Source organism: Rutidosis leptorrhynchoides, chromosome 3, assembly GCF_046630445.1.
Source record: "Rutidosis leptorrhynchoides isolate AG116_Rl617_1_P2 chromosome 3, CSIRO_AGI_Rlap_v1, whole genome shotgun sequence".
Taxonomy (NCBI): Eukaryota; Viridiplantae; Streptophyta; class Magnoliopsida; order Asterales; family Asteraceae; genus Rutidosis; species Rutidosis leptorrhynchoides.
The window spans coordinates 177,084,112-177,108,326 of record NC_092335.1 but is presented as its reverse complement, the minus strand read 5'-3'; the positions used below and the strand labels follow the sequence as shown (position 1 = coordinate 177,108,326).

Sequence of the window (24,215 nt, the reverse complement as noted above, 5' to 3'; positions counted from 1 at the left end):
GCACAAAAGCTTCCGCCATCGGAGGTATTTAAAAATACGATCCTTCTGTGGGCAGGTTATAAATGTAATGTTTTACATTTGTCACGGGCAGCACTTTGCTTAAGAAAAATATAAAATTATTGTTCAATACTGTGCAGTACATAAACGACTGATGACGCCTTTTAGGTGGATCAAGCCTAATTAGTACGTCATTAATGTTTAATGTATGTAATTGCTAATGTATGCACTGCAAAATAACCATAATGGTTCACAGTAAGTTTGATAAACACTGCTTCATCATATAATTCGAAATGTGTTCTTCAAATGCCAAACAGGCATGAGTACAACGATTGTAAAAGACTGCTTTTATTGAAATGCTAAATGAAACTGCTCTTTATTGAAAAGATAAACACTGTTCTTGATAACTTTTTGACAAATTGCTTCTTCATATACCGAGCGCCCAGCGCTATCCGGCCTTCACTCTTGCTTACGGAATGAAAAACTCCTGAACTTCTTCCTCGCTGAATAACCTATCACGCCTTCTCTGATTCATTCTGCCTTCTGGCCCATTTGCAAACGTTGATCTTTCCCTTGTTGGCTGCACATACTGTGAATGTATGGCTGCGACTCCATTTGGAGTGGGGAATCTGACCTCTGCATGGGCCGTCGATGTTATTGCTCCAAACTTAGCCAAAGCTGTTCTTCCAAAAAGGACATTAAAACGAGAATTGCCATCTATGATTGTGAAATCAATTGTTTCTGTTCTCAACAATGGGAATGTGCCCATAACAACTTCCAAACGAATCTGCCCCATGGCATTTATCGGTGCTCCTGTTAGTCCAGAAACTTTCAACCTCGTTTGCCTAGCTCTGCTCTGCACATGCCTTGGAAAAGTTCTCAAACAATGCCAGTAGATGATGTCAGCTTCACTTCCTGTATCTGTGTAGATACAATTGACAAACTTATTTGTTATCTCTGCTGAAATGATCACTGGTTGGACGGACAACGCCAAATTCTGAATTGGCTGAAAGATAATTGGGGCATATCTCCAGCTATCCAAATTGCTGTTTGATGATTCACCTTTTTCATAATGACCATCATTAATCCAAACCATCCTGATTACAACTTCTGGAGTTGTCTCACGCTCTGTGATCCGTTCTCCGTACTGCGGTTGGTTCCGATTATCTCTTCCGCCATGCTGCTCTCTTCTGTTCTCTCCACGGCGTCCTCTGCTACCATCATTCCTTTGCCACGCAAATTTCCTGCGAGGATCATTCCTCCTGTACTGTTTTCCAGGCAACAAATGATTCAGTTCTCCTGCCTTGATTTTCGCTATAATTTCTCTCATCAAAGATTTACAATTGTCCGTATCATGGCCCCAAGCCTCATGGAAATCACACCACAACTCACTCTTTGGACCCTCCCTCTCTTCCATAGGTGCTGGAGCATTGAAAGTGGTCCGAATTGGTTCAGTGAAAAGGATCTCTTTCGGCATTTTGGTAAGCGCCATTATCAACGGGTGCCTTTCTATTGGCTTTCTGTTGTGGTGAAAATCATTAGGGTGATTGTTTACTCTCCATCCTCCATTTGAATTATCATTCCTTCTCTGATTTCTGTTAAAATACCATCCTCCGTTGTACGGCTTGCTACTGCCACCAGTTTCAAACTTGTTTAACCCACGCTCACCAGCTCGAACATGCCTCTGTGCTACCTCCAACGCCTGATGCAATGTTTTTGGCAAGTCATACCGTAATGCATGAACAAGTGCACTAAACCGTCGCTGGTCCAAACAGAAAATGAAACCAGATACAAGCTGTGATTCTGGACAATCAGGAATCTTCTGTGCTTCAAGTGTATAACGCTTCATAAAATTGCTCAAAGATTCATTATGATGCATTGTGATCTCGTGTGCATCAAGATGTGTCAGAGTACAGCTCCGTAGATTTTGGTATTGCATCACAAATTTTTCTCTCAAATCAAGAAAACTGGTAATACTCCTTGGCGGCAAACTAGCAAACCATTCGCGTGCCATTTTCTGCAATACCATAGGAAACATATGGCACGCAGTTTTATCCTCCCAATGCTGCAACCTCATAACACCTTCAAACATAGTCAGAAAATCTTTCGGATCCGTTGTGCCATCATAATCTCCAATTGCTGGTATAGCAAGATTTCTGGGCAATGGATAATTAGCAATTCGATCAATGAAACACTGCGTTGATTCTGCCATCGTTGGTGGCTTGGTGGCTTGTTCTCCAGTAATGAGGGCAAAAAAGTTGTCCACAGCCACAGCACGGACGGCGGGCTGCGCTAAGCGTTGCTTGTATTTTGCTGGAGCTGTCTGCTTAAAAGCAACACTGCCTGCTTTTCTGACATGAACTCATCTTTGTCAATTTCATCATCAGAGTCATTATTATCACAACTCAGGTCATTATCATCCTCAGAATCATCAATAAGACTGCCCAGCTTGTCAAGTAGCCTAGATAACTTGTACTTTGATATAGATTGCCTTTTCATTATCTGCTTGTCTTTGCCATCCGCCATTCGCCGAAAAGGTATAAATGACGGACATCGTCGTGGTTGCATCAATGGTCATTGCTCTGGATTAGTAACAAAATTTGGACGTCTTTCTGCACTTTTAGCTGTCGCTTCTTCGATTACTGGCCTTTTCTCCGAATTAGTTGCCAAATGTTTAAGCCTCTCTGTAGTTTCAGCAACTGTTTCTTCAATCGTACCATCTAGTGGTGAAATAGGTACATCTTCAACAGTGACCATGTCATCAGTTGATGGATGATTGACTGCTTCAAGTACAAATGGAGCTTCAGCTGCTTTCGTTCCTTTTCCGTTTCGTGTGTTCTTTGCATTAGTAGATGGCGCCATTGTTAACACCTATTTCCTTATGAGGTAAGGCTTAGTGTGTCAACAAGAGACTAGAAGTGATCTAGCTTTAGGAGGGCGAAGTGTTGCCGATTGATTTTTACCCTCGGGAAATAATCCCTGCAGACCCGGTTCATAAGTGTAGAAACTTGTGGGGTGGCTTAATCAATCTGTCGTCCGTAGAGCGTAAGAGTGCTAGCCGGATGACTTCTAGTGAGAGAAAATAGAGAGAGAAAGAGAAGTGAAGTCTCAGCTCTCAAAGTTGTCAGAATATCTGAACCTCTGTAAAATGACGACCCAAGGGGTCTATTTATAGTGTCAGATCTACCAGATTTGTTTGGGGACACGTGTCAAATGATGATACGTTCTGTTACATGTGCTCCGAAATTTATGCTAAATGCGGCGCTCTCCGGCCAGGGCTTATGCGCTAGGCGGCCTTCAGGGCTTACGCATGACGGAGCAGCCTGTACAGCGGAGAACGCTGGACGGACAATCTCCACAAAACTGTTGTTTCCAGCCTTCCTGATGCTATTTTTATGCAACTATCATGCCTTTTATGTGTGTATACGATAGGATACACCATTAATCCGCATACTACCATCCTTCTTTTTCACGAATAAAACCGGAGCGCCCCATGGCGAAGCACTCGGTCGAATAAAACCCTTCTCAAGCAACTCTTGGGTTTGATTTAACAACTCTTGCATTTCCGTCGGTGCTAAACGATAAGGAGTTTTAGCAATGGGAGTAGCTCCCGGAACCAACTCAATGCGAAATTCAACTTGTCTTTCCGCCGGAACACCGGTAACTCATCCGGAAAAACGTCTTCGAATTCACTAACCACCAGAATTTCACGAATGGGTGGTGGCTCGTCACGAGTATCAACAACATGGGCAAGAAAAGCCATGCCACCACTAACAAGAAAACGACGTGCCCGTGCAAAAGTGCATATCGGCACAAGTCTTCTTCCTTTATCACCATGAATAATTAACTCTCCCCCACTTGGGGTCTTCACACGTATAAACTTTTCATGGCACGCAATATCGGCTCTATTTCGATCGAGCCAATCCATACCAACAATGATATCAAAATCGCCCAAAGTCATAGGGATAAGATCAATTTTAAAGTTTTCGGCACCAAAAACAACGTCACAATTCTTACACACATCAACCACTATCACCGTCTTGCCGTCCGCTATTTCGACTTCTACCGGACGACTTAACTTAGCTAACGGTCTATCAAGTTTAGGCACAAATTTTGGAGATACAAACGACAAATTTGCACCGCTATCAAATAAAATCCTTGCCGGATTAGAGTTAACCATAAAAGTACCTGAGACAACATCGTGGGATTGCTTGGCTTCATCGTTCGTCATCAAATAGTTTCGCCCTCGAGCCGTACCCGCCGCCTTCTCTAGCCTTTTAACATTATCGTTGTTCAAATCGGGACACTCTAACTTTCAGTGTCCTTCCTTACCACAATTATAGCAAGTGAATTTGTTCGGGCCATTGGTACAATCACGGGCCATGTGTCCCCTTTGTTTACAATTAAAACACGTGGGCCCGAAACCCCCGGAAGCACCCTTCTTCACACTATTTACGCTTTCGGAGCCTTTCTTATTCTTTTTATTTGAAAAGTTCGAATGACTCGAACCTTCAAACTTTCTCTTTGAAAACGAGAAATCACTCTTCCTCGGAACCTCCGGTTCAAAACCCCGAGCCAACTCGAATAGCTCTTCAAAAGTCTTAGCCATTCCCCGACTAATCTTACCCTTTAACTCATCGTTCAAGGTACGGTAGAAATCCTTCATTAGCTTGTGATCGTCACCAACATATTCCGGGCAAAAACGAGTCTTTGCCAAAAAGGTAGACTTGAGAGTAACCAAGTCCATTGAACCTTGTTGCAAATGATGCAACTCGTCCCGGATTCTATCAAGGTCGGAAGAAGTTCGGTATTCTTGGAAGAATTCCTTATTAAACTCCTCCCATGTCAAGCTCATACATTGCTCTTCACCATATAAATTGATTTTATCGTCCCACCACAACTTGCCTTCTTCACGTAACATGCTAGACCCATATCTCGTCTTCTTCTCGGGAGGACATTCCGCGATACGGAAAGCTCCCTCGATATCGGAAATCCAACAAGTGTTTTTCAATGGATCCCTCACCCCATTAAACATCGGAGGTTGAGTATCCTTGAAATTCTTGTAGTGGAAGTCCCGTCTTCCTCCACCTCCTTCACCGCGAGGATAAATGTTTCTAGCATCAAGGGCCTCTTCGATAGTGGCCTTCATTCGTTCATTTATCAAATCGGTTACTTGCCCATCGATCGAATCTTGGAAGACCTTTCGGACGTCCGTAAGAAAATCCGCTTTTAACCTTTTTAAAACAGCCTCAACCTTAGCCGAAAATTCGACGTCCTCGCTTGTACTTCCGTTATCATGATCGGGTCCGTTTCTCGTCTTCATTCTATAAAACGGAAAGGGTTAAACCATGAACGAAAAGCATAACACGTGAGTATATACATGCGTACCACACTACCCCATCTTGCTCAACAATCGTCGTACATTACTCGTTTGACACGATTTGCACTCGTAACAACGGTAGCTAATCGTTGTTACGCGAGCAAGTCGCATTAACTCGCTAGTACAACGTCCGTCTTGCTTGATGATTGCTAAACACAATACAAAACAATTAGCACAAGGTTAGTTCATATAAACCAAGGCACTAACAATTCCCGATTAGACTCAAAGTCCTACAAGTCCCGCATAAAGCGCTCACACAATAAGTCCAAGTCTAGGCACCTATCTCAAGTCGCCTAAATCCCTTAGACCATGCTCTGATACCACTTGAAACAACCCAACCCGTACTCCGTACGATAAATTTTTTTTTTATATAATACACATTTACGCGCCAATTAAATATGTAACTCATTCCACACGATTCGTCAAAACATACTACGAGTTTAATGTTTACAAAAAGGCACAAGGGCCATTAAGGATGTGATACAAGTTTGACCAACAACCAATGATAGTTTATAATCCAAACGACACTCGAGCATGGTTTGGGGCTAAACTACCCAAAACGTTCGGTCACTTTAAAAGCCAACACCAAAAGCACCCCCGACAACATAAGCGGGAGACCACTAGTCCAAATGTATGCCCTTACCCTTGTCCAAGCCGGAACCTATAAAAATGGTAAACAACGAAAGGGTAAGCAATGCTTAGTGAATGCAATAGTTATACATACATATATATAACCCATCTATTTGCAATCACAAATTCCAAATACCTCGTACGAACATGTAACTCACATAGCAAGTCAATCATACCCGAAATAATAACAAGTCGTACATTGACACAAATTCTCATTAGCATATACTCAACACCATATATATATAATGCTAAACTAATCACAACACAATATGGTTAACCATAACGCTATCGTGCTACAGGCACGTGGTTCACACCATACGCATTTGAGTCTCACTCTTTTATAGTGCTACCGGCACATGGTTCACACTTTGACGCTACCGGCACGTGGTTCACGCCTCATTTTATAGTGCTACCGGCACGTGGTTCACACTCGATGCTACCGGCATGTGGTTCACATCCTATATCCGTCCCATACATGTTATGGTACTACCGGCACATGGTTCATACCATAACATTCACAAATAAACACGCTATATACATGAACGTATAATTATTCCACTCACCTTAACACAAGGACGATGATTTAGCACTTCCGAGCTTCAACGCAATGTACCTAAATCATTAAGTTCACATTCAATTTCACAACTAGTGAAATTAACCATAATACACCCACTTGAGCATTTAATGACCCAATTTGCATTAAATGACTCCACTACACACAACCGCCCATAAATGGCCAAGACTCGACTTTAATCACTAAGACTAGTGAATTAAAGTCTATTAACTTCAATTAACACAAAACTTAGGGTAATCCATACCCATTTCATCCCATTAGGTCAACTAGTACATTTTGACCCATTTTAACTCACTTAAACTCACAATCAAGTCAAACTTACCCATTAACCCTTCTTTCATAAATCTTAAAGTGCATTAGTGGCTAACAACACCAATTGACACTTACAACCTCAAATCACAAGGCCAAAACCCTAGATTATGGCTATTAGGGTTTAATTACAACAACATAACTCAAACTCACCCATTTTACCCTCAAATGGGTCATACAAATCACTAGTACCCAAAACCCTAGTCATTAACCAATAAAAACTCAAACTTAGAGTTAGAACTTACCGAGACTATCAACGCGTAGCTAGAGACACAAGGAACAACTTTAAATCTCGCTCCTAGGTTTGATTCACAAATCTCCAACTTCAAATCTCAAGATCAAGCTAGGTGGGTTTTGTGTTTTGGGAGAGAAATAGGAAAGAAAATGGAAATGAAAATGAAATAAATGGATGTGTGGTGGAGAGTTAATGCTCCCACCAGATTTACATGTCAAATTACCATTTTGTCCCTCAAAGTCATTTAATTTAAGCTAAAACCGGAATCAGAACTGCAGGACTGTCGCGGCGCGACCTTAATCGTCGCGGCGCGACACATAAAGGGAAAATATACCCTTCTTAAGCCAACTTCTGATCCCAATTTGCTTGTTATGCCGCGGCGCGGACCCAATTGTCGCGGCGCGGCCCAAGACTAGAACTGGACATCTCGGCCAACTTATACACTTTTCGATTTTATTTGATTCGCACACTTAAAACCCGCTTCCTACATTCGCCTAAACTTCAACAATAGTCTCATAAGACTTAACGCTATCAAAGCCCATGTATACACTTGTAGGCGCACACATTATCAAGTGTATATATATATATATATATATATATATATATATATATATATATATATACATACATACATATCTACTCATATATCTATACAATTACGCATAATCTAGCGAGTTACAACGTACAAATGATTAAGTATGTACCTTTCGATACGTACGGGAAAACGGGGTGTTACACTACGGATCCCCGCTCGCCTCATGACTGCATGGCATGCGGAATTATTACATCGCGCCATCACATTACTATGTGGATTCGTTATGCATTTGACTTCGTAGTCGGTGCGGGTTATGTGATGAGTTATTTGAGGTGGCATATTTGTAACTTCGATAGGACATTAATATGTCACACCGAACTTGGGGGACTTGATGATGTGTGGAGCCCATCGGGCCGAGTAATTGGGCTTGGTCCATGGGCCGAGTAATTGGGCTTGGTCCATGGGCCGCAGTCAAGCCTTTCTCCTAAACTCTAATTCCCTCTTATAAATAGAGGGGTCACCAATCAATTAGAGCATTCAATACACATTCTTCTCTAGGGTTTTTACCTACCACTCTTGGTAAGGTTTTTCCCTTCGCCACCAATCGGAGCGCCTTCCATTGGCCGGCGGTCAGCCCTTAGCCACCCTCCCGAGATCATCATCTCGGCTAGGGTTATCACGGTAGCCGGACCGGAGGTTAACGTCGCTGAATCTAATAAAACCCCCTCTATTGCACTCAAGCGTGTTTCTGTTCTAGGTAGAAGTATGCTTGATCAACTACTTAAGCAAATTTCTAAAATTTGTATGAAGCTCATTTGATCCAGGGAAAAAAATGAAGTTTGGAAGCAGAAATTTTTTTGATTAGTACTAGTAAGTAAATCTTGTTTTAACTTTAAATATTTAATCCTTGTGCATATGTTTTAACTTTAAATAACATAGATTACAGTTTAAGTTGATTTTTTAATAGAAAGTTAGCTCCAACTTATGCAACATACCATCCATTTAACCAGTTATAAACATAAATATAATACAATTAAAGAAATTACAACTTAAACTAGCTCATTGATATTAAACACTCCAATTGCTATATTTTTAAAATAGCCACAAAAGTTACAAATACTTCCAATACAAAATCAAAACCTATAACAATACAAGGGTGAATAAAGAAGAGTTTTAATTTAATGATACCGCTTCTTCAATAAACTACAATCAAACTCATTTTTTTCTAAGCGTACACAACATTCTCATTTGTTCCATCTTCTTCTTCATCAACATATTCACCTTCATCCAATTCATAACCTTCTTCACCATCCATCTGTTCATACTCATATTCTCCTTCAAGTTCTTCACCAACTAATGCATCTTCATCGTTTAAACCACCTTCGTTTTCCACCTCCGTAGCACAATAATTAACAGCGGAATCATTATTATTATTATTATCTTTCTCGTTTTCCGCTTCACAATCGGCCTTAACAAATTTGTGTTCCTCTTTTTCCTTCTGATTATTGTCTTTGGAATCCACAGAAGAAATATGATTATTGTTATTGTTATTGTCATTATTATCGTTAACCCCTCTTTTTCGCTTTAAAATCTCACTAAGAGGCTTTGGACCTTCAAACGACAAATCTTCTTCCATTTTTGAATATTTCCTTTTCCCCGAAAATTGTTCATCATCCGGTCGGACACTTTTCAGCTCGGATAATCTTTTTGGTCCAGTGAAATTGGTGTCGTTTTTAACTCGGTCACCAATTCTGCTCTGGTTAAGAGACATCGGTCTTCCAGGTGAGTATCGATAACGAACCTTCCTATCTATGTCAAATTCCATTTCTGCCCCCGGGGTTTTTCCGTTTGTAGGAGATGTTGACCTTCCAGGCATCTTTATTCTTCCTTTAAGTCGGCTACTTATTGTTCCCTGATTCTGGTGATGGTCATAACGGTGGTGGGCCCGGTCAATACCATTTTCGCGGCTAACAACAGACCTCAAACCATGATCAACAACACCCCTTTGTTGCTTCGATAAACGGTTACGCAAATCCGACCCGTTAAACCGATCCGACCCGTCACGTCTAGAATACGGTCTCCGATCTTGATCATCCTCCCCAAACACGTATTGGCCGTCACGTTCATCGTAACGGTCATAATCACGATGTTGACTATACGTACCTCGGTCAACATCAGGACCTTTTAATCTTCCAAATTCGTCTTTTTCACGAAAGTATTCACCATCTTCAGCCTCGTTTTCCACAAGAACATCGAACCCGGGAGAAGGTTCTCTTGAATATTCATCAGCATCTTTCACGTTTAATAATCGATCGTTTTCTGATACATCATAACCATGGTTGACGTTACGATTAGGTTTAAATTCGTTCACGACAGCTGGCGGGACCACACGGGTTACTTTATTTCTAGAAGATTCCTCGATACTAGAAGGCGGTGCAATTTTTTGACCATTACCGCCGTTTACAATAGGTGTCGGCTTTTGGGTAGTTGGTTGTGTAAACTTGGGCTCGTAAATGGGTTTAACAGGGCCAGAATTAGCCATTTTAGGAGGCTCAGAGACAGAGTTAGCTGGCCCATTTTGTACCAGTTTATTAGTAACTGAAATTGGTGGGCCGTGCAAAAAAGGACATAGGTGTCCTTTCAAACAGAAACCTTTCTGGAAGAAGATACAGGCGACACCTTGTTTGGGCATAGCGTATGAGGTGGCATGATGTGCAGGTGCAGTAGGCCCCACGGGAGTTGACACGTCAGATCCCAACAATCCATCAAGAGGCTGAAACGAAAACACATTGATCATTTACCGTAACAACAAACATCTAACATTCGAAAAAGGTGGCAAAATCAACTATAGACTTATAAATGGGTAAAATCTGAGTTATGTTTTATCTGTAACTATTTAAACAGGTAAAATCAAAAGCATGTTTATTACGAGGAATATTGTTTTTGATAAAAGAAAGGAAGAGAAAATTGTATAAAAGGATGTTTTTGGGTCAACTCAACTCGACATATTTTGACATGTTACCCGACCCACCCATTTTGCCACCTATCATATTAACTCTGACTAACAAAGAGAAAAAGATACTTACAGGATGACGGAAAGCACATTTTGGATTTAAGCAGTTTCCATTTAACCAGTAATAGCAATCCCTAGGGTTGACCCGCGCAACGTCGCTATGGCGATACTCACACTCGCTTCCCTGAATCACACAAAAGCAGATATAAGTACTTTCAGATTAAAATATCAAAGAAACCACGTGCTAACAAGTTAACTAAAAGTGAAAGAACAATGGAATATTATAGGAGAATCACATATAGAAAACAATTATACTCATGGAACCTTTCGCCAAACTAGTCCATGGACCCACATGAAAGAAGCAAACTTTAAACCTTGTGGCTAAGAACTATTGTCCTAAAAAGTTAATAGCAGCCAATAGACTAACCCGTTGGTGTTAATACAAGTGTACTTCTTTGCACATTAATGTTTATCAGTCTATGAGATCGCATCAAATTATGCAAAAAGATAAGATACATAAGCAGCATAAGAAACTATATATATATATATATATATATATATATATATATATATATATATATATATATATAGTACTTTACAAGTATAGAACAAACACGACAACGTCAAGAACTAAAACCTAGAAGTAAATGTAGCTAACAGAAACCATGAGAAAAAGACAAAATCTATGAGCATACAACAACTGCTTTGTATACCAAAGATTCAAAGCACATTACACAAATGTAGTAATGAAAAGGTGGCATTTTATATGACAATCAACAAATGGTAAATACGCCACGAAGAACACAAGTAAGCCTTAGTTGTCCATCCTATTACTTTGTCTGAAAAGTACAAGCTTGCTGCAAATTAGCCATCATATATCTAAAAGCTTAAAACTTTATACCTTCTTACTTCTTAACCACCAACTGCTTAAAAGACTCAATAAAGTAATAACCTTTGTTTAATTTTATCACTTAATTACTAACAAAAGACACAGCAACCCTAGTAACTATGCATAATCCAACAAGTAGATAAACCACAATTCATATGACTAAAACTTCTAATGAGTATGAAATCAAGATCCAAAACAAGATATTCACAATTCCCAGATTAACTATATATATTATAAATAAAACCAGCGAAAACCCACAATTTAATTGTATATGTTATATTATTTAATTATATACTGTAATATATATGAATGATAAAAAGGATAAAGGTACCTTTTTGCAGGTTAAGGGTGAAGCAAGAAAGTAAACACAATCTGTGTTTCTTTTCAAGACTTCATCTTCCTCCGATGTAGTTGCCGGAGCCACTGCCGGAGAAGCCAATTGAGTAGTACCATCAACCATGGTTGAAAATTGAATATAATAAAAGGGAGATTTGGGGTAATTTAATTATTGGATCTAGGGTTTGTAAAAATTCTATCTTTCCCTTATATTGGTGTAAGATAAGAGGGTTGGATCTAATTACTAATTTCTGAAGGAAGTTGCGAACTGAAAATTGTTAGAAGAGGGATTGAAACCCTAATAAGGAAAAATAGGAAATATAGGTTAATTTAAAGATTTATGGTGATGGTGATGAAAAAGAGACCATGGTTCCTGCTCCGTTCCTTTTTACGTAGATATTTGGCCTTGTTGTTAATTAGTACGGAGTATATATTATACGGGTAACGGGTAATTGATTTAAGTATGGAAATTTCTACACTTAACAAAAAAAACTTGCAAGAACTTTTGTACAAAGTGAGGTGGCATGACACTTTGTTTCTCTTCCCATATATTATTGCCCCAACTTATTTTGTAAACAATTTTTGTAAAAGTTTTGCAACTCCAGAACACCTAGTAAGTATATTAGGTTGAGGGGTTTATGGCCATAAGGACATATAAGATTGTAAATGAAGTAAGGATTTTGCTAATGACATAAGGGCTACTAGTCAGTGGCGAAAACAGAAATTTTTTTCACCGAAGCGGAAAAAAATTCAAAAGCATAGTAATTGTTTTGGGAGCAAAATATGGAGGTTTTTTGTCAAAATATAGAGGCTTTCGGAGCAAATATGGAGTTTTTGGGTCAAAATATGTATACTTTTTGCGCAAAATAAGTAGATTTTTGGGCAAAAAAATCCAGTGGTAAAAAAATTGAAAAATCTAAAAAAATTTCACTAAATTCACTAGAGGCGGGTGACCCCCTTGTCCCTTCATATTTTCGCCTATGGTATCAGTGCAAAAAAGTTTGACAATTTGATAATCACTATTAAAAGTCAACATTAATTAGTCACGTACGCCTTAAAATATCCTCTAAATTTACCCTTTATTAAATTTTAAAATTTCAAAATAAATGTCAAATGCGAAAATTCATGAAAAACATAATACCATATTAGTAAGATTTATTGTTTATTCTCAGGATTATCATACATGTAATAATAGTATTAACTAGTTTTCGAACCCTCACTTCGCGCTGGGGTTCGGTTTTCAATGTATTTTATTGCGTTTAGTTTGTAAAATTATTTCGTGGCTAACGATGATGTCGTTGAAGCGCAACTCGAGTCGAACTAAAAGGTATAACCCGTGAAAGATTTAAATGTTATTTTAAATTAAAAATATATGTGCATATCCCCGTTTCGTTGTGACGTTTCGCTGTGAAATTGTCGACTTTTAATATTTAACAACCTAATACACAACTTTTTGATAAGCAGGAAATGATCATAGAAGATGGCAACTTTTTGAGATATTATTAGTAGTATCTAAATCTAAAAATGGGTGATTCTGATTACAACAAGCCATCAATACCAAATTACATAACAAAAGAATACATTCATACTTGTATATAAAATAATTCTAAAAGCACCAGCAATAGCATGAGAATGAAGACGGTATTCTTCCAGTTTTTCGAATATATGCTGCTTGTTCTTCAGCTCTTGCAGCTTCACGGTTTCGCTTTGCCTCTGCTGCAGCACGTTTCTCTTCGGCCTTGTGTCTTGCTGCTGCTAATTTGTTCATTAGCCGATCATGCGCTCCACCTCTCATTCTTTCTACCTCTACCTGCATGTTCACCGTGTTTTTTTAGAACTCAAAATATGATGTGTGTTTTGTGTGTGTGTGTGTGTGTGTGTGTGAGATTAACTATTGTAATGAGGGTGTATGATGGCTATATAAACAGCCCTACACCATTTCATTGGTAACCTTTTGACACATTAGACATTACCAAGAACCTTAGCCATTCAACACACACAAGACACCAAATCCTCTTACATAAAATCATTGTACATTTGGTCATTAACCATTTTGTTCTTGTACAAATCATCAATTTCACGTTTAGACAAGAATTAAACCCTAACAGTGTTGGGTGTGTTTGATTACCAATTAACCAACGCGTTTGTTTCTGACCTCTAAATGACATATGGTGCTTAATGGTTTAGTAATCAGTGCTAAACTATTCAAAGTTGAAATACTCACTTAACCATTAAGCATCTAAATTTTATGTAATATGCTCTTAAAATTATATTAGGAACACTTACTAAACAACTATATTATCTTTTTATACATGCAAAAGGTTAATAAGGTAATTTTACATCATGCACATTGTTCATTCAAAATGATTATTAAACATGTTATCGTCATTTAGAACCAATTTCACTCCTTTAAACATTCAGCGATTAATCATTCAGTTTTATCAAACGCACCCTTAGTGTCATGAAATAAGGTAATGTTAAAACCAGCTGATTTTTTTCATAAACTTGCTATTTGGTCACGATGGGAATGTATTGTGACGGATGATCAATATATCATTATACATTTAGACAACTAATTAGATTAGGAGACAGGAAATGCAGTAGCTGCAAGCAAAATGATTATTGAGATATTTGTGCAATTATCCAAGTATTCTTAACCTTAATAGTGTCCGTCGGTAACTACTTAAAACAGGTAAATTTATAGTATGTTACATACCTCAATTCTCCTCATCTCAGCTTCCGTCTTCGCTTTTTGATGGTTTTCCCATGCTTCTATCTTTACCTCTTCACGTTTAAACCTAATCCAAGTAATTAATTTATATATAAATCCCTTGTGACGTGATCTTAGTAAAACGTATGTGATCACACCAAAAAGCCATCGATATACTGATCATTTCACTCTTTCTATTTTATATGAAACTACTAGAGACAACTTTTTAGAAGCAAAATGTATGGGTACTGGGTACTGTCTGTGTCAAACAATATGTGTCGCTTGGGATGGCTGAAAACCTTCTATATTCCATATAGAAAAAAAAAAAAATAAATAAATAAATAAATAAAAATAAAATAAAAAAAATTAAACTTTTATACATGTAGTCAGAATATGATTGCAAAAGATTATATTATTTCAATAGTAATGTAGATTCTTTGAATAAAATGGTTACGAAGTTTACATTTTGAGCAACTACTGACCTGTTCGGCCCCTTTTTTTAGTTTTTAAATACTCGGCGTTTGACAGGTTAGAGATAAAACATACCGAAAGACCCAATTCATATATTAATGGGTCAAATTGCCGGCTCTACACAATGTAAATTTCAATAGTAATGTAAAGTCTCTAAATAAAATGATTATGATGTTCATATTTTGGGCGACTACTGACCTGTTCGACCCGTTTTTTTAGTTATTAACTACTCAAGCTTTGACCAGTTAAGAGATAAAACAGACCGAACGAACCAATTCAAAAGTAGATGGGTCAAATTACCAGCTCTGCACAAATGAATAAATTAGAACTAAAATAGAAATATTACCTAGCCATATACTTGGCTTTTTCGGCATCTTCCCAAGCAGCTGCGCGTACCTCAATTACACTTTTACCCCCACCCAATGTCGACGCGTCTTTATCTTCCTCGTCCTTACTAGCCCATGCAGCAATGTTCGTTTTACCCAACTGAGTTCCAAGAGCCTTTATCTCCCTTCTAGTTTTCAACTGTAACTCCTTTTCAGATAACTCTCGGTTACCAGAATCAAACAACGGATTTGAGTTATTTGTGGTGGTTGATGAAACGGGACCCGTTCGTTCGGGAGTTGCGGGTCGAGAAGAACTTGGACTCCTACTAGGAGTCGTTGCCCTTACGGGGGTCCCGGTTCTAGAAGGTTCTTGGCTAGCAATTGGAGTCATTTCGGTCCCCATATCTCTCATTGATACAGATCTAGCTTCTGTAGGGGGAGGGACAAGTGTCGTGTTTTGAATGGATAACGATGTATCATGGCGACTCAAATTAACTGCAGGCAAGATTTCACAAACGTAAGTCGGTTATAAACTATAACTGCACCTTTATTTTGGACATAACAGCCGATAAGGAGCACAAACTGTGACCGTACACAAGGTTGCAAAACTCACTACTCGAGACTCGAGAGTACTCGGTCGGGACTTTGGAGGGAGTAATTGGCAAATCATGAATTAATCGGATTGGACTTTTTATACACTTACATGATATATTTCAAATTTATATGTATAAATACAGAAGAAGATCATAAACGTGATCCAAAACTTTAACATAATCGTCGAAAAACATAAACATAATCATTCATTTGTTCAAAAACTGTAAGATTCTAGTTTAAATTCATACATTTTGACAATGAAAAACTTTGACCAACAAATCCGATTTTGACCCAATAACCCACGTTGCCGGATTAATTAACCGGATTATCTAAAGTCGTGCCAATCTGTTCTTAAAAAGGAGTAATCGGGGATTAATTGGATTTTTCTTTTTATACACTTAAATGAAAATTTTCAAATTTATAAGTGTAAATATAGAAGACCATAAACGTGATAAAAACTTTAACATAATCTTCTAAATACATAAACATAATCGTTCATTTGTTCAAAACTGTAATATTATAGTGTAAATTCATACAATTGACTATGACCGACTTTGACCAACAAATTCGATTTTCACCCAATAACCCACGTTGACCGATTATTTAAACGGATTATCTAAAGTCGTACCAGTCTGTTCTTAAAAAGGAGTAATCAGGAATTAATCGGGCGTAATTGGGGTTTCTTACAACAGTGACCATACATCTAAATATCTAATGCCACGAAACTCATTTTTCACATTGAATAAAAAATATTGCACAAATAAAAACAAAAGGGAACATGGGGGTCGTACTTGCCGAATCGCCAACTGAGTCTCCAATCATTAACACTGACTTACTGTACGAATCAACCACTGTCGATTTAACATAATCTACATCCCAACTCACAGACTGCCCTTTGTTATCCTTCGATTGGTTCGAATCAATCTGCTTTGTATCAGGTTCTTCATAAGGAACCAATCTTAAATCAGGAACTTCAACCACCACTTTAGTCACTGGTTGCCTGTTTCCATGATTATTTTTCTTCACAATCGGCTCGTTTTTCACACGGCTAGATGTCGGGCTAGCTATCCACTTTTGAGCATCATCCCATTTAGATGGTGCTTGTTTCGAAAATGGAACCATAGGCTTTCTATGAGAGGCTCGTTCGGTCTTCTGAAACTCAAAGGGCAATGCAGTAATTTTATCAACACCATTGTCATAATCCATATAACCTTCATCTTGGGACCTAATTCTTGAATTTAACAGTGACTGGTCTTTCGATCTACACTCGTTATCTGCTCCTAGTACACTTACAACATCTACATCTTTGTAATTCTCTAAACAATTTCCTAAATTACAAACAACCAAACAATCATAACCAAAATGGCAAAATCTGAAAATCCCAATTCAATAAAGTTTTGTGAATTTAGGGCATTTATTTTTGTTAAGGCACCACATAACAAAAGCTCAAGCTTAGCATATCAAACAACATTTTTGCATACAATACACAAAAAGAAGTAAAAATATTAAATTAACAATTGAAGTACCTGAATCATCAATTTCAGAAACTTGAGATGCTAAAGAGAAAGTAGTAGACTCAATTTCATCTTCAAATTCAACTTGTTTCTTCTTTTTCTTCAACATATTTCTCAATTTTACAGGAGATAATCCACCCCCACTACCCTACAAGCAAGATTTACAAGAAATAAACAAAACCCAGTATCAAAATCACATTTTTAACCAAAGGGTTGCTTCAATTTCACTGAAAGTAACAGATGCATTGATGGGTGAGTTTCATAGATCTGACAAAGATAGTGATTGTTGTAAAGATAAAAGGGTAAATTAAATTACATCAAGGGCTAACAAAATAATGACAGAAATAGAAATAGAAAACATACGTTACCGGTAATGGGTTTTTATTTGGGTTTATTTTCTGGTAATCCATTTGAATGATGTTTTTGTTCTTTAATGGTGATGTGATTAATGCATTGGCAGCTTAAGTGTATGAATTATGGTGGGCAAAAGCCAGAGAGATGAGTGGCCGTACGGCTGAAATAAACGATAATGGTGATATCAGTGAAATAAAAGGGGTGGGGTCTACATAGACTTTTTGTCTGGTAGTGAAAAATGTTGAATGAATCTTGAAAAAAGTTTGGAGTAATTTTATAGATAAGAGGTCCGGTCCATTTAACTATACATAATGCACATATATTCAAGAACATAATTTAACGTTTATATATGTCGGACCACCTTTAAGTTGGTGTATTACTTTTGTTTATTAATTTATTATTTCTTTTTTGATAAGGCAATTTTTTTTTTTATTAATTTCCAATTTCTATTTTTATTGAATAATCTAAATTCTATATTTAATTATTATTATTATTATTTTTATTTTTTTTTCAGGGAAAATGGTATTTTATTAAATCTTCGAATGGGTCACTTGGACCATCAGTACAACACAAAGCATGACAGGGGCATACCTCACCCATTACACCAGATCATTGCATTAACTTAAATTAAATTCATAAATATTAAATATCACCTATGGCTATGAATATAGAAGAAATTTGCAATCGAATACATGTCAATATGAGCATGGATCCATGGTCTGTTCGGGTTACCTAAAGTTCGTGATCATTATGAAGAAGCTCAATGTCATATTCTAGTGGTTTTGTTGGAGCTTTTTATTATTGACAATAATAATGAGGACGCGATCTTATGGACTCATTATATTGAAAAGGTTTATATCGTTTCGGAGGGGGTTTGTGTCATGCTTTCATCACATTTGGATATTGATTTTGATTGGGTAAAAGTGATATGGAGTAAACATATACCTTCTAAGATAAGAAGTATTTCAGTTATAGGAGTTTTAAGTTATAAACATTGTTTAAGGGATGTGTCGGATGATTAGTGTGGGTGGTGTGTGGAGTATTTTGAGTCTATTGACCACCTTCTATTACATTACACATGGTCTTATAATGTTGGGGGTGAATTGTTCGATTGGTTGACGTGGGTTATGCCTTCGACTTTAATGGACTTCTATTTTAAATGTTGCAACAGTCTCTAAGCCCAAGCTTCTCATCTTTACACATGCCATGCATTCCACCCACAAGTAAGCTAATCACCTAGCTTACCTTCTTTTCTCCACATGAACCTATAAAAAGGTTTAACAACTAACAGGTAAGCTTTCGCACAGTGAGTACAACATAATACATACCAACTGATGAATTCCATAAGTAATAAACAGATCATATATTAACCAATCAAAATAGCAATGGACGTCCCCAAATGCCAACGCACACAACAGTGCCAAACCAATCCAATGCACACAATAGTGCCATACCAATCCAATGCACAAAACGGTCCATACGAATCTAATGCGCACAATGATGCCATACGAATCCAATGCACACAACGGTGCAAAACCAAGCATATACCATTGACAATTAAATATAGAATTTACCAAGTAGTATACAAGAGTTGTACTCACCTCATTCCAAGCAATCTACATCAATAAAGTGCAATCCAAGCAATGCATAATCATCACAAGCATCACAATCAACAAACATACAACAAGCCAATTTAAACAAGTCCAAGCCAAACAACATATTCAACAACAAGCATATGATACATGTATCACATAACCACCTTTTCAAGCTTACCTATTTCAAACCTGGTAAATCAAAGGACCATTACTCGTGCCATATCTTTCATCTAATTCCTTCTACAATCCATAAGCTGATTGTGCATATAAGAAGGATTCTGAAAGTTCAACAATCATTGATTTTTAAAATCCATAATATCACCATGTAATCACAACGAGTCCATCTTTGAAAGCTCACGTCAGTAATTGCAGGTTTTGCAATTGTTCCATCAATAAAAATTTCAATTTAGCAAATAAAGCCACCTTAATCGTCTAACTCCAACCAATGTAGTTACTACCATTGAAAGGAGCATTGGTTAACCTCATACCAGGATGATATGAGCTGTCAAGATGCAACGGATCATTGAAACGACATTTTGCAAATTCATCTCCTCATTCGTGTTAGCTTTTATGATCGATCGTAAAATGAGAATTTAAACTTCGTCTACTTGAAAATGATCAAGAACAAATCGATTTATGAATCAATCGCGATTAAATCGTAATTTCAGAAATTAGGGCACGTATTGTGAATTAACGATTCAACGCCGTGGCGCTCTGATACCATGTGAAAACGGAAGAATTACGCGATTGAAATCATTTCATTACAATGAAGAATGGCTATTACATTGATTATATACAACTAGCTAGCTAATTCGTAACTAACCTACCTTCATTAACAACTAAATAACTTAACATCCTTAAACCGTAATTAACAAACTATTTACACTTAAACCCCATACACTTTTGGGCATGATAAAAACTCAGCTTAAATAATATTTACATTTTGCACCTTGTACTTTGTAAACTTCCATTCTTGACTATATAATTACATATCATGAAAGAAGCAATAGTTTTGACCTCTTGACGGTTAACCACTATGCCCATCAAGCTCAATTTGTGCAAATTAATAGTAATCCTAAAACGGCATAAAAACATCCAAGTAGAGTCACTAGATCCAATGCGTTGTTACTATTCCATTCACCAATGAAAATAGCATCATTTGTATAAAACAATGCGAGACTAATGCATTATCTAGCCTTCCATCGACTCGAATACGTTCAAAGGTTTGTACGAAACGTTAATGCGCGAATTGTAATTTTGACGATCTACATCAACATTATTTCCCGCAGCCGCTTGTAGGCCATATCCCTGCTTGTTGAATGAGTATTAACTAATCAATATCGTAACTTTGTTTTATTTACATACTTTAATTTATTCATACATAACCAAACGTTTTTATTATTATTAATTATAATTATAATTATTATTACTTTCGTTAAATAAACATTTGCAGCTGGTTTGATTTGGGCCTGATTAATAATTACCAAAAGGCCCGGTCCGTCAACTTCCGGGTCGGGTAAGAAATTCCTCTCTTCTTCCCCAAGTCACTTGCCCCATCAACATAAATCAACATAAACACTCAAATTTGTGACACCATTTCTCAATTTACAAAAACAGAAAAACAGATCAATCAATACACACACCAACAAAAAATATGGAATGTGTATTTGGGATGGTAGGGAAAGGTTTCGCGTTAGTGGTAGCAGATACATCAGCTGTTAACAGTATTTTGGTTCACAAATCAAATGAAGACAAAATCATGCTTCTTGATTCTCATAAACTTATGGGAGCCAGTGGTGAAGCTGGTGATCGGTAACCTTTTTTATTATTCGATTTGGTTTTAATTAATTTGTTGTATACGTGTGCATATAGATAATGATTGATTTTGTAATTTATGATATGATTTGATGCGATTTTACTTGAGAATTGATATAATTAGGTCAAAATGTGTAATTATTATTGTCAGGATATTGATTGAGCTAGGGTTTGAAACTTTGAGTCTGATTGAAATTAGGGTTTCATAAAATATTAACTGTTTAATGTGCTACCTCGGTACATTCATGAAATTAGGGTTTCATAAAATATTATAATCGATGTGATCTTCGAAACCAAAACATATATACAGAACAGGTGGAATCAATAGCTAGTCAATTAGTAGATGATAATTGATAGAATTGGTTAATTTCTGTACTTGCTTTGTTAGGTTGGAAAAGAATTATAAGACAGTTTATAAATTATCTAATCTTTTAGTCGAAGATGCTCACGATATAGTCGTAGTGTTATGTGTTGCCTACTATGAATATTTCGATCGTCGATTAATCGTGTCTTATTTGATTTATCCCTCTTAATTGTTAGAGCTCAATTCACGGAGTACGTACAGAAAAATGTATCTTTGTATCAATTCCGGAATGGAATCCCACTGACTACCAAGGCTGCTGCAAATTTCATGCGTGGTGAGCTCGCTACAGCTTTACGAAAGGTATAATCTCTGTAACATTCTGAGATTTTGAGAAAGATACCAATTATTGTTCTTTTTATAATTTATTTGATATTCCTGTAAACCCCTGTTTTCACATTTCTTGTGGGTTTGCTATTTTACTTTTGAAGCTTAAAGGAATGTAAAATATCATTCTTTTATGATGCATCTGGCATTATTTATCTTTTTATTTTTTACTCTGTTTTATGAATTCATGTGTGAAGATACAAAATTACAAACTGTTCACGTAAACATTTTGTACGCGATCACTTGATGATAGAACTTTAAATTTAAGGCTAGTAGACATGCATTACTTTATGCTCTTTCTGAGTTCTGACTACCAAACATACTTTCACTTAAAAAATTCAAGGATTAACAGGTGATTTTCCATTTCCCGTGCATCCTGATTGGGCAATGCATGATGTAAAATGTGCATTGAACTTGATATAGCATGACTTCTTTGAATAACAATATACCCACTTCATGCACGAATGAACATTCTTCTCATAGCTTTAGAATATGAATTCGCTTAACATGTTGCATACAAGGATTTGATTGTTTTCTTACACCTTTTTAAACTGCGTTTTTCGTTTTTTTTCTTTTTTTTGTTGCATTATCCCAGTTAATACAACTGTATTCTCTACTTCATATTTTCATGCTGTAAAGATTAACCTCTAATGTCTGTGAGTAGGTTATAAGAGCTGATATTATATGGAATATTGAATTAGTTCTCAAGTTTTGCCAAAATTTAACTATTACAAAGTGGTGGGGTTCAGTATTTTGATGGGTGTCTGTATCTGCACGAATGGTTGCCTGATAATTTTTTCAAATTCAACTTCTAGAAACATGACATTCGGACACTGAAAAGAGAAGCAGTTTGAACCACATGGTGTTTTTTGTTAGCAGTTGATGGTGTGATTAATGAATTAGGATATTTGACCTTGTTAGAGTAACTATAAGATAATATGCCATTTGTCCAAACTTCAAATGTGCTTTTGACATTGCAAATTGCGTATTCTCATTTGTAACATGATCGGAATACAAAATAAGGCCAACCAAGTTGAACATTGTTTTCAAGATTTCACAACGTTGAGCTATACTTTAACTATTACATATATGATGACTTTTTCATACTTTTTTGCTACTAAGTTCTTGACTTATTGGCATTCTTTTTTCTGCAGTTAACAATGAATTTTGATCTGAAACACTTACCTGATGTTTTTAGTTAAATTATCTATTTTTGTTTGTTTTTATTCATGTGTTTGGATACGCTGGTTATACTAAGGGGATGTATGTTTTGGTAGTGATTATATTCTATTGAATAGTCAGAATAGCATAATTAAATGAACCGTAGTAGAAAATCATGTTTGATGTGATTATGTTGCCTTGAAGTCGTAATAACGGATATTGTGAAGTTTTACTCTTTGACACATTATGATCTAGTTAATATTTAATAAATTGAATTGATGCATAAAAGATCAAAATGACTTTTTTTTACTCTTTGGCTCATTATGATCTAGTGTGACCTGTATGAAGGTACTGACCTGTATGATTCAATTTGCAGAACCCATATCAGGTGAACATTGTGCTAGCTGGTTATGATAAAGAAAATGGACCATCACTATACTTCATCGACTACATTGCCACCCTGCACAAGGTTGACAAGGCAGCCTTTGGATATGGTTCATACTTTGCTCTGTCCATGATGGACCGTCACTACCATCCAGACATGACGGTTGATGAAGCCATTAAACTTGCTGATCAGTGCATCGATGAAATTCGGTCCAGGTTGGTTGTGGCTCCTCAGAATTTTGTCATTAAGATCGTTGATCAAGACGGGGCACGTGAACACTCGTGGCGCCGGACCACAAAGGACTAGAAGATGTCTGTACTACTTTTAATCTATGTTTTGGGTTTTTCCCTTTGTTATCTTCTTGGTGAGAAAATTAGGGGATAAATGTTGAACCTTGAAGGTTTTATTTGTTTTGTGATTGTAGACCTGCTACTTGCCATTCTGTAATGGGAACTATGTTGAAATCCATCTACTTTAGTTCTATGCTGTTATGGTGATATTGATTGATCATTTCATAAATAATTACAAACTCCCCCGCTTTCTGTTTGTGCTTAGTTTGCATATGTTGTATTTATAATTGAAGTACCAAACATGAATGTTGTGCCCAGTAATAATTGAAGTACTTAAGACTCATTGGCTTAGTGGTATCGAAGTAACTGCTCCAACTAAAAAGTTGTGGATCTAGGGTGGACATTGTATATGTT

General features: G+C 37.0%; 3 protein-coding genes across 6 annotated transcripts; 1 reads left to right on the top strand and 2 right to left on the bottom strand.

The window, feature by feature from the left end:
• Window positions 1-8,711: 8,711 nt before the first annotated feature.
• Window positions 8,712-12,289, bottom strand: LOC139897048 (zinc finger CCCH domain-containing protein 19-like). The gene is made up of 3 exons (XM_071879692.1): window positions 11,894-12,289; window positions 10,747-10,857; window positions 8,712-10,433 (listed from the first exon to the last, which is right to left on the bottom strand). Exons 1-3 carry the CDS (start codon window positions 12,020-12,022, stop codon window positions 8,886-8,888), a joined length of 1,788 nt encoding a protein of 595 aa, XP_071735793.1. The 5' UTR covers window positions 12,023-12,289; the 3' UTR covers window positions 8,712-8,885.
• A 1,120-nt stretch (window positions 12,290-13,409) lies between these two features.
• LOC139897046 (uncharacterized) lies at window positions 13,410-18,014 on the bottom strand. Of its 4 annotated transcripts, none has more exons than XM_071879688.1 (6): window positions 17,877-18,014; window positions 17,526-17,656; window positions 16,791-17,327; window positions 15,426-15,900; window positions 14,615-14,696; window positions 13,410-13,708 (listed from the first exon to the last, which is right to left on the bottom strand). In XM_071879688.1, the coding sequence occupies exons 1-6, from the start codon at window positions 17,921-17,923 to the stop codon at window positions 13,505-13,507; spliced, it is 1,476 nt and encodes a 491-aa protein (XP_071735789.1). In that variant the 5' UTR covers window positions 17,924-18,014; the 3' UTR covers window positions 13,410-13,504. The 4 variants fall into 4 exon arrangements, with proteins under 4 accessions (XP_071735789.1, XP_071735791.1, XP_071735790.1 ...); XM_071879690.1 differs by having other exon boundaries at window positions 16,791-17,315; XM_071879689.1 differs by having other exon boundaries at window positions 17,526-17,661; window positions 17,882-18,014.
• Window positions 18,015-20,968: 2,954 nt separating this feature from the next.
• LOC139897045 (proteasome subunit beta type-2-A-like) lies at window positions 20,969-23,994 on the top strand. The gene is made up of 3 exons (XM_071879687.1): window positions 20,969-21,274; window positions 21,818-21,941; window positions 23,503-23,994. The coding sequence occupies exons 1-3, from the start codon at window positions 21,117-21,119 to the stop codon at window positions 23,815-23,817; spliced, it is 597 nt and encodes a 198-aa protein (XP_071735788.1). The 5' UTR covers window positions 20,969-21,116; the 3' UTR covers window positions 23,818-23,994.
• The last annotated feature ends 221 nt before the right edge of the window (window positions 23,995-24,215 follow it).